Genomic DNA, 10,564 nt, shown 5'->3' on the forward strand with positions numbered 1-10,564 from the left:
AATCAGACATCTTGGTTTGTAAATACGTCAAGCCAGACGTCGATTTCTAGTTTATATATACTAATACATTACATTTTAGGAAATTGTAGATCAAGTTGAAAGATTTGACAGATTATTGGACTAAATGCAATTTTCGTGTTTCTTCGCTGCGAAGGTGATAAATCGACATTGTAATGCATATTCAAAATTTTATGTCAAGCAAGGCTTTCCAAATTTGTTAGAACATAGAAATAAATTTGTACCAAACGGTTTATACGCTTTAAATGAAAAATGTAACGTGCACACATGTAATTTCACCAACACACTATTTGTATGTTTCGCTATTCTCTAACGTATTGCTTATGAATGCGTTCAAAGAAACTTCAAAACAATTGTATTAAAAATTGTTCGTAAGAGTATTTAGTATCAATATTTTCGTATAAAATAGAAAAATAAAGGTCACCAATATCCAATTATTTAAATAATTATTTTTACAATAATATGCGTATATATAAGATGAATAATAACAGAAAGTCCGACGCTCAAGTCAATGGCATTTTGATCTTCAATGCGCTTATTTTTCTATATTTAATGGGAGTATAATCCGAATTAGTAGCGCCAATAAATAAGAGAAAAGATTCATCTGGTGTGCCATTCGGATTTTATTTAAACTTTTTTAAAAACTGCTTTAAAATTCAAATGAGAAAAGTACTTTTGAAGACTTCTCAATATATTAAAAGTTAGACGAGCACGTTTAGTGGCTGTTGTCAACCCTATTCGAAAAGCATTCAAAAGGGTGGTTTGTAATCTTTAGCTATTAAATGAGCTAACCAACCCACCCTCTTATCGTTCGATGTTAAACAGGAAAGTTATATAAGTAAAAACATAAAGAAAAAAACAACCACCTCCAATTTTTTTCATTATTACAATTTTTTTTTTTTTTTTTTTCATTTTTATAGTGGATTTTATGATGAATGCAGGAGCGGGTGCTGTCGATACACAGGCACAATTAATGCAGACCACAAATCCAGCGGCCGCTGCTGCGGCTGCTGCTGCTGCAGCCGCTGTGGCCGCCACACCGGCTCAAACTGCTGCCGCTGCAGCGGCTGCTGCTCAATTGCAACAACAACAGCAAGTCCAGCAGGCCATATTGCAAGTGCAGCAGCAGCAGACCCAACAGGCTGTGGCCGCGGCAGCTGCCGCCGTTACACAGCAGTTGCAACAGCAGCAGCAACAGAACCAGGCCAATGGTAATGGCAATGCCAGCAATGGCAGCACCGAGACTCGTACTAATCTTATAGTCAACTATTTACCACAAACCATGACCGAGGATGAGATACGTTCGTTGTTCTCAAGTGTAGGTGAAATTGAGTCTGTAAAACTTATACGAGATAAATCCCAGGTGTATATTGATCCACTTAATCCACAAGCACCCTCTAAGGGTCAGAGTTTAGGCTACGGTTTCGTAAATTATGTGCGTCCTCAGGACGCTGAGCAAGCCGTCACTGTATTGAACGGTTTACGTTTACAAAATAAAACGATTAAGGTGTCCTTTGCTCGGCCATCATCGGATGCCATAAAGGGTGCCAATCTTTATGTATCCGGACTGCCAAAGACAATGACTCAACAAGAATTAGAGGCAATTTTTGCGCCTCATGGTTCGATTATAACTTCGAGAATTCTACAAAATGCTGGTAATGATGCACAAACGAAGGGTGTGGGTTTTATACGTTTTGATAAGCGGGAGGAAGCTACTCGAGCGATTATTGCTTTGAATGGTACTATACCGCCTAATTGTACCGACCCTATTGTAGTAAAATTTTCGAATACACCTGGCAGCACCAGTAAAATTATACAACCGCAATTGCCCGCCTTCCTTAATCCCCAATTGGTTAGGCGCATTGGTGGAGCTATGCATACGCCGGTTAATAAAGGTTTAGCCCGTTTTTCACCTATGGCCGGTGATATGTTGGATGTTATGCTACCTAACGGGTTGGGAGCAGCTGCCGCTGCCGCTACCACACTTGCGAGCGGGCCCGGCGGCGCTTATCCCATATTTATTTATAACTTGGCTCCCGAAACTGAAGAAGCTGCCTTATGGCAATTATTCGGTCCTTTCGGAGCAGTGCAATCCGTTAAAATTGTCAAGGATCCCACTACCAGTCAATGCAAAGGCTATGGTTTCGTATCGATGACAAACTACGAAGAGGCAGCGATGGCTATACGAGCTTTGAATGGCTACACTTTGGGTAACCGTGTACTGCAAGTCAGTTTCAAGACAAACAAATCAAAGTAAATGCTTTTTTTATTATTATTTTTTCAATTCTTTTTAACACCTTTTTTTTTTTTTGTTCTAAATTCTCAAATATTTAACCAAAAACGAGAAAAAACACATCTCTTACGGTCTAAACTAAAAAGGTAATAACTAAGCAAAAGAAAAAGACAAAAAAAAAAAAATAATAAGCAAAAAAGATGAGAGAAATTTGAAGGGAAACAAAAGATTTTTCTTAAAACAAATTTTGGCTAAGAGCAAGAACGAATTCGAAAGAAATTTTCAAATGAACTACAGAAGTAATTTTTTTCTCCATGTTGAGTTTTTTTGAGAATTTCTCTTCCATATCAGGAGAAAATATGCAAAATTAATGGCATGCCGCACTTAAGGAAATTGTTAATTGATTTTGAAAAACATGAAAAAAAAAATTTAGATTATTACACTTTTTACGAAAGTTTGGAAAACAAAGGTATAAAGTTTAGCATATTTTCTCCTTTCCAATTACTTTCCAAAAAAATTTGAAGCTTTTACACCTTTTTTCTATCGGAAATATAAAGCAAAGAAATCAACAAGAGATTTTAAAGTAACTTCTTTTAAAAAAAGAAGTGTTTGTCAGATTAATGTTACATTAAAAAAAAAAAAACGCAATATTTTTTCCTGTGTTTAAAAAAATATTTAGCTAATATTGCTGTAGCTAAAAAACAAACAAAAAAAAAAACAAAAAAAAAAAAATTAAAAAAAAACTAAGAGCAAAAGAAATCTTCCAACCGAAAAAATCTAACGCATAATTTTTTTTACCAATAAAGCAAAAAAAAAAAAAAATTTTAAAATTAAAAAAACCTAAAATAATAAAAATGATTAAACGAATAAAAAACACAATAAAAAAAAAGAATCAAAAAAAAATAACATTATAAAAAAAAAGAATAAAAATATAAATTTAACAATTATCATTTAAAATTTTTTAAACCCCCCCCCTCCCCCAAATTTTTTTTTTTTTTTTTTTGAAATGCGTAAACGTAACATGGCTTGTCAATCCTGTTAGCCCTTTTAATCCATAATTCATGTAACCCATAAACAATCTATTTTATTATTATTTTAAAATAATATATATCCAAAATATAACGTACAATATAAGCGCACACCTAACTTAGCAAATCTCTGAGACGAGCTTACATACAAATAATAACAAAATCTAAGTAAAGGAGTGTTGAGCAACTAACATAAGGAAAGGGATTGATTTCCAAATCGCAGCTGTTTGCTACCTATTGATAAGTCGCGTCTTCAGGAACACATTTACTCAATATTTTTGTATTTCAGTCTCAACCGCAATTTAAGTTTGAGTAATTTCAAGCAATGAATGAATAGCCAGAAAGACAGACTGACATAGATAAAATATCGCAGAGTAATCAAAAGTGTTTAAAAGTAAGAATAAAATGGGGGAGATAGTCATTTTTGATTTTTTTTTTTTTTTTTTTGTTTTCTGTGATTTTGAAATGTCGCCCCCTATGGTGGGTAAAACTACGCTGGCTCTAGCATGAATTTTATATAAATAGCTAAAATATTTATCAGTTAAAGCAATTAGGAAAAAAAAGCAATAATAATAATAAAATCATTTTTTGTTGAGTCTCACAAGCAAATGAATATGTTGTCTGTCTCCTCCGCTCTTACCAATTTTTTTTTTTGCTTAACATCTAACTTGATCTCTTGGTCGAGATCTATGACGACGCCTTCTACTTTTAGTGATTGTTATAAGACAGTGAAACTTTCACCTTCTCCTTCACTGAAAGGTATTTTTAAGAAAAATGATTCATCAATCAATTTTGAATTAATACACTTAGCCTTTTGCATTCTACTCTCCTAGCCCTTTTATTTGATATCAATATCTTTAGTATTATTAAGAAAAAATTAATCCATCACGCCACCACAATGGTGGTGTCCATCATATTTATTTCGGAATTAACGCATTTTAAATGGATAAAATAAAATATCCATATTTGAGGAAATGTACAAAGTAATTTTATCCATATCCGATTTTTTTTATTTTTGCACGTAAAGAGTAGAGTTTAGTAAATGTGGTTCAGCCTTCCATTTTTTATAATTTTTTCATTTACAAAAACTGAGTTGCGTTCAGTTTACGCTTCACTGCGGCCTTGTGCTCTTATCAATTTGACCCATTTTCAATACCAATCTGCGTGCAAAAATTTTCAATATTTCTTCTACCACATTTGAAGTCAACACCTTGATTTTTGCGATTTAGGAGAGTATCAACAATGTACACCGCATCCACGGACAGACAGACATGGCTGGATCTTTTGGTTGTTGCAAACATTATGTGACAACATTATGAGTATAAACCCATCCTTCAGTGTTGGGTATAAAAAAAAAAAGGTTTTACTATCTGTCTATATATATATATATAAAATATATGAACCAAAATAATCCTGAATCTGATCTAGCTATTGTTCGCATGGCGGATTATTGGTACAGCGCTATGAGAGAGAGAGGGAGAGAGAGAGTTGCACAAATTCAAAATTCAAAATGGGATTCAAAAAGGGTTCAGATAGGTTTGCGTCTAGGTCCGAGACGGTTAAACAACTTATATAAAAATTCAACTTCATTTTTTTTTTTTGTTTCTTTTAATTTAAGTCATTTCTGAAAATCAATCGCAAACTGATTGATATATATGTGCCAAATTTCACATCGATATATGCTGTATATGTTAATATACAATATTGTCTTAAAATGCTTTTTTGCGCTTCTTCCCGTTACTCTGATACGTTCGCGGTTCCATGTTTAATTTCAAGCTTAGGGCAAAATATCAATTGTGATCTTAAAAATTTCAAAAATAATAATAATAAGTTAGAGAAGAGGAACTAAAGTTGGCGAACGCTAAAGTAACTCCATATAACACCCCTATGGAATACTGCGAGTAGGGAAATAGAATTTCGTATACTCACTGGGTATCATTTGTTAAGGACTTCGGGCGGGACGATTATGCGTTTATTAATATTGAATGTTAACGGATAAAATTAGTATTCATTTCGTGTTCGGTGAGGCCGAGGCCGAGGCCGAGGAGGCAGTGCTAAAACACACCTCTCATGGAAAAAATTTAATTTCGTATCAATCTGTCAAACGTAAAATTTTGCAATGAATTTTTCAAGCTTACCTGTCTGCCTATCCGTCTGTCTGTCTGTCTGCACATTCAATCATCCCTATACTTATATCGATTTACATTTAAATCAATTCATTTGCATTTGATAAAATCGAAGAGAAATCGATTTGAAGCATGATGCAAATATTTACCCGGATAATCCGATCGAGTAATTGACAGCGTATAGCATTAAAAATATGTTTACAATTTTCATATGTTTCATTTTTCATGGTAACGGTGGTGGGTGAGTGAATTAGGCTACTACGGGGCGAATAAATATTGAATTATTCGTTTTCTTTACATGTGACTGATGACTATATGAAGAAGATGATGAAAAGATGAAATGTTTTAAATGATAATTGTGCGTAATGTTAAATTATATAAAATAAATATCACATAAAACATTAAAAATAATATACAAATACAACAATTAATTAAGCGCAAACTCACTTCAAGTAAATTTAAAAAAGAAAGAAAGTTTACAAAATAATTATCAATATATTATCTTAAATATTAAAATTAGTAAATATCAATAAATTAAAATCGAAACCTTCTTCAAATTCCTTATTATAAACAATTATGTTTTAAAAACAAAACAAAAAAAAAAAAAAAAAAAAAAATTTAAAAAAAGCACAAACTTTTTATAAAAAATAATGTATATATATATATATATATATATATGTATATATTTTTGTTTTTTTCAAGCAAAATAAACCTGAAAATTGCTTTTAATATCATTTATTTTCTTTTTTTATTAAAAGCTGTTCATATTTAGTTTGAAATTTAATTTTTTTTTTATGAATTTTTTTTTTTTTTTTCAATACCGTTAGAACCATCGCCTAGGGATTGGGATGAATACTAATTATTTTTTGTTGTTCCGTTTATGTTACTTTGACCGTCCGTTCGTCTGTCTCCTGCATATTAATTTATTAATTACGAAATATTTGTGCAACAAAAAAAAAAAGTCATTCATAAAATAGGGAATTTAAAAACTACTTTTTGATTTTTTATTCATTACAGACGGACCTACTTATTCGGGGCGAGTCATCAATAATGAAAAAATGAATAGCTTATATTAAATAAAGACTTTATTTAAAATTAAAGATGATGGCTAGAAATGGCAGAATTCGCGTTAAAGCGAGCATATATTTCTTACTTGTACCATAAATCTTTTGTTGATTTCTTTAAGTTTTGTTTAACTAATTTTACCATCATATTTTGTCTTTCTCTCTCTTTTATGGAAAGGAAAATTTTTTACTTTCATTTATTGACTTCTTTTTTTTTTTCTTTGATTTTAAGAGATCGTAAATGAATTGTATATTGTTCACATTACACATACACATTCATATTTATATATATGTATGTATCTATATACGTATATAAATATATATGTATACATAAAAATATCAAAATACTTATATATATATATATATATATATATATTTATGTATAGATATATATATGCATATATACTCATATATATATATATAATAATATAAATACAATTTTTTATGTTTATTTTTATTCTTCTTTAGCCAAACAACAGGTTCTGCATAGATTACAATATAAAAATGGCTAGAGCTGCAGTTTGTTTTGTTTTGTTACACATACTTACAATACAAAAAAGAGAAAAAAGAAAAAAAAAAAAAATCTTAAATAATTTATTTTATTTATGCTTTCGTATAAATTATTTACCGAGAACAATTTTTTTTTTTTTTTTTTTTTTTTTTTTATTAAGAAACAGAGCAAAGCATATTCTTTTACATGCAATTATTTATTTATATATTAAACATATACATAAATATAATTAATTTAATTTTTGTTAATTTTAATAACTATAATTTTTGTGTCGTATGCAGTTTTTATCTTCATTTTGATTTAATTTATATATCGTTTTATTTTTTTTAATCCATTTAGATTTTAATTGTCTTTAAAACGTTACCTAACGTTCAATATGTTTTCAAGCATATAAAAAGTGTTAGTATAGTAGTGTTAGCGCTAATCATTTCTGTATATATATATATATATATATATATATATATATATATGTATATATATGTTTGTAGTAGCAGATAATTTAAAAAAAGATTTTTTTTTTAATATGAAGTTTTTAAGTTTTTAACAACATAAGCAACAAAAGAAAATCTAGTCAGTGAAAGAAATTAATTAATTAATTAAAAAAGGAGAAAAATATATATAAAAATCTTTACTAAATATTAAGTAAGGTCATAAACGAAAAAAAAAAAAAACAAAAAGCAAAAAAGTAATTATAAAAATATGAAAAATCCTTAAAAAACGCAATGAATGAAGAAAACTATATAATGTTCCATTTCTCTATAACATATTTCCTTTTATCGGAGTTATTGATAATCGAGGGAAGAGAGAGAAGAAGAAATTGGAAGATAAAAGTTTATAGGCATGGGATAAATCAACTCAATGAGGAATTCTCTACTATACATATACACATATCTATATTTATTGATTTCTAAAAAATAGAGAAAAATGCATTGTGTAATGCCTAAGTTTGTTTGTTTTGATACAATTTCAAGTGAATTCGGTAGGCGCTATCAAAAGTTCCCGGTTCCCGGCAGAATTTTCCTTTAATTTTCCTATAGTTTTCATTTACTTCTTCTTCCATCACAAATATGAAAACGTTGAAAGTCTAATTAAGTGCATAGAAAGTTTCTCGCGTCGAGCGAGTAACACCTTTAAACAATTGGAAGACGGTTAAATAGATCATTTCGATTTTCGAAGGGAAGTAAAGCATGTGGCCAACTTTTAGAACATAAACTTATATACAGATTTTTCAAAATTATAATAATTTAATTTGATTGATCTCTTCTCAAGTTATATATAGTCTACTTTCACTACATACTATACGAATATCATTATAAAAGTAAAGGATTAACTTAAGGAAGAACTTAGGAAAAACTCCTGCGCCTTTTTTATGTAGAGCAAATAAAAATTGTTCGATTCATTTTAATTTGCTATAAAAGTCTAAATATATTTGAACAGAAATTTATCCACATTTCTCTTTCGAATGAATATACGGCGTTTAACATTGACGGATTTTCAAAAGGATTTTCACTGCAATCCCATTTACGCGGTATATCCATCATGATTACAAAGCTATATATGTATACGTATGTACATAACATGTTTTCTATCCTCTGTACAGTTTGAGTGAAATTAGAAATTAGAAAAATGAATTTTACTTAATGTAATAAGATTTACAACGGTACTGTTTATGACGTGTACCGATATCGGTACATTACCATTGCAAAATGGCGATTAATTGATGGTGATAATATCATTCGTTAGCTAGGTTTTGACGCTTACTTGCTTTAATATCCATATTTTTGTTATATGGCGGATTTTAATTCATTGTTTAAATATTTTTAATTAATTTTCTCTTTCATAAACGCTCATTATTCATTGTTTGCATATTTATAATTTTCTCTCTCTCATAAGCATAAAAAAAAGTATTTGCTCAAAATTATTGAATTGTAAAAATTTAATAATTGTATGTGTACTGAAAACCGTACAGGTAGGATGGAAAAGGCATTTATTCATTTACAGCTTCGCAAGCAACGTATTATCGAAGAAGTTAAAAAAAAGGACAACAAATCATGTTGATTAATAATTTTTAAAAGATTTTCTGCTGCCTTTATGCTCTTCATAGCTTTTAAAAGATCTGTAACAACTCCTACCTGTCCTCCCATTTTTCAACCGAATAGAGATTTCTTTAGCGGGGTCCGATATGTCATTCTAATGCTTGAAAGAAGAAGCATTGTAATCCTTTAAAAAAGCCTTTGCTTCAAGTACGCACAACTTGTTTTTCAGCCGTAGTAATTATAGTGAACTTCCACCGTTTCTGATGAAAATGAAATTAGTTTCTTAAGTTAGTCTTTAGCTTTTAAGGAATCTGACTAAATATTTAGTGAGTGGTGAGTGATAAATATTCGGTGGTCTTAGAGAGGGCTCTAAATATCTTGAATGAACATTAAATGCGCTTAGTTAATTCTTTGTTCTTAATTTTTTAACCTGTTGTAATCTTTCTAAATTTTCTCCGATAAAGTTTGACTCTAAGATGTGACATCCCCCTCATTTTCGGTCCAACTAAGGAATGAAAGCTTGATGTTTTTCTCTCTTTTTTTTTTTTATTCTTCAATGAGTTCGTTTGTGTTTTTCTTATCTTTTAGAACTAAGTACGAAATCCAGAATGCGCGTAGGTTTTTTAGCGCCTCTTTCTTCCTCTCTTTTTCTCACACAAGCTCGAAATATTTATTTATCCAAAGATTTATTTAAAATATTTAGAAAAACTTTAAAAAAAAAAAGAAAAACTTACTAAAAAATTTAAAGAAAACAAAAATTTGTTTTTTTTTTTTTCTTCGGTACACATCTTTTTTAAGGATTAAAAATCTAATAGAAAAATTATTTTATGTTTCCATTTTATATACGCTTGCATGCGTGCGAATGTTTTGTTTAAATTTAAATTTGATTTTTTTTGTTTAAGAAAAAAAAAAAAAAAAAAATGTATAAAACAAGAAATCTGTGCAATAGTTGCAATTATATATGCAAAAGCAGATGGGAAAGTAAAAAGTGGAGAATATGTGTATCTCAGTTAAAAAAAAGAAAAAAAAAAAATCTATTATATACTAAATATTAAACAAAATTTGTTTAATTATTATTAATTTTATATCATATTTCAATATATTTACACACTTAATTTTTTCATTTTTTTTTTTTTTTAATCTACATTTTTTATATTAAATTTAATTCGAATTAAGTTTTAATGGATCTTATTTTTGTCATCCATTTAAATAGCGATTCGCAAATTGATTGCAATTGAATTGAAAAAAAAAAAAAGAAAAAACAAAAGCAAAAACAAAGAAATGCAAGAGAATACGAAACCTTAAAAATTATTCAAAAATTCTTCAACTCATCCGTAAATTACATATATATACTATATAAACAAAAGAAGAGTAAGAAGAAGCAGAAATATAGAGAAGACGAAGAAATCCAAGTTTATAAATACAAGTAACTACGAGAAAATAAACAACAACCCCAAAAAAAACCAAACAACGCAAAATGTTAAAAAAAAAGAAAAAAAATGCTTCGTATTTATGGTTTATCATTTCAATAATATTTAAAAAAAAAAA

At 29.3% G+C, this 10,564-nt stretch overlaps 2 protein-coding genes across 21 annotated transcripts in view; one reads left to right on the forward strand and one right to left on the reverse strand.

Moving 5' to 3' along the window:
• Nucleotides 1-7,035, forward strand: part of LOC119644647 (protein elav) — an 8,783-nt gene extending 1,748 nt beyond the window's left edge. For 18 of the 19 annotated variants that reach the window (XM_038044284.1, XM_038044283.1, XM_038044286.1 and 15 more), the window contains 2 exons: nt 939-2,271; nt 6,938-7,035. In XM_038044284.1, coding sequence (XP_037900212.1) covers nt 939-2,271; nt 6,938-6,959 — 1,355 coding nt within the window. In that variant the 3' untranslated portion in view covers nt 6,960-7,035. Of the gene's footprint in view, nt 1-938; nt 2,668-6,937 lie in introns of those variants that run through there. The other variant, XM_038044303.1, reaches the window with a different exon arrangement.
• Nucleotides 1-10,564, reverse strand: part of LOC119644651 (arginase-1) — a 50,569-nt gene that overhangs the window by 17,288 nt on the left and 22,717 nt on the right. The gene's annotated exons all lie outside the window — the stretch shown is intronic.

This window comes from Glossina fuscipes, unplaced genomic scaffold (assembly GCF_014805625.2).
Source record: "Glossina fuscipes isolate IAEA_lab_2018 unplaced genomic scaffold, Yale_Gfus_2 0, whole genome shotgun sequence".
Classification (NCBI taxonomy): Eukaryota; Metazoa; Arthropoda; class Insecta; order Diptera; family Glossinidae; genus Glossina; species Glossina fuscipes.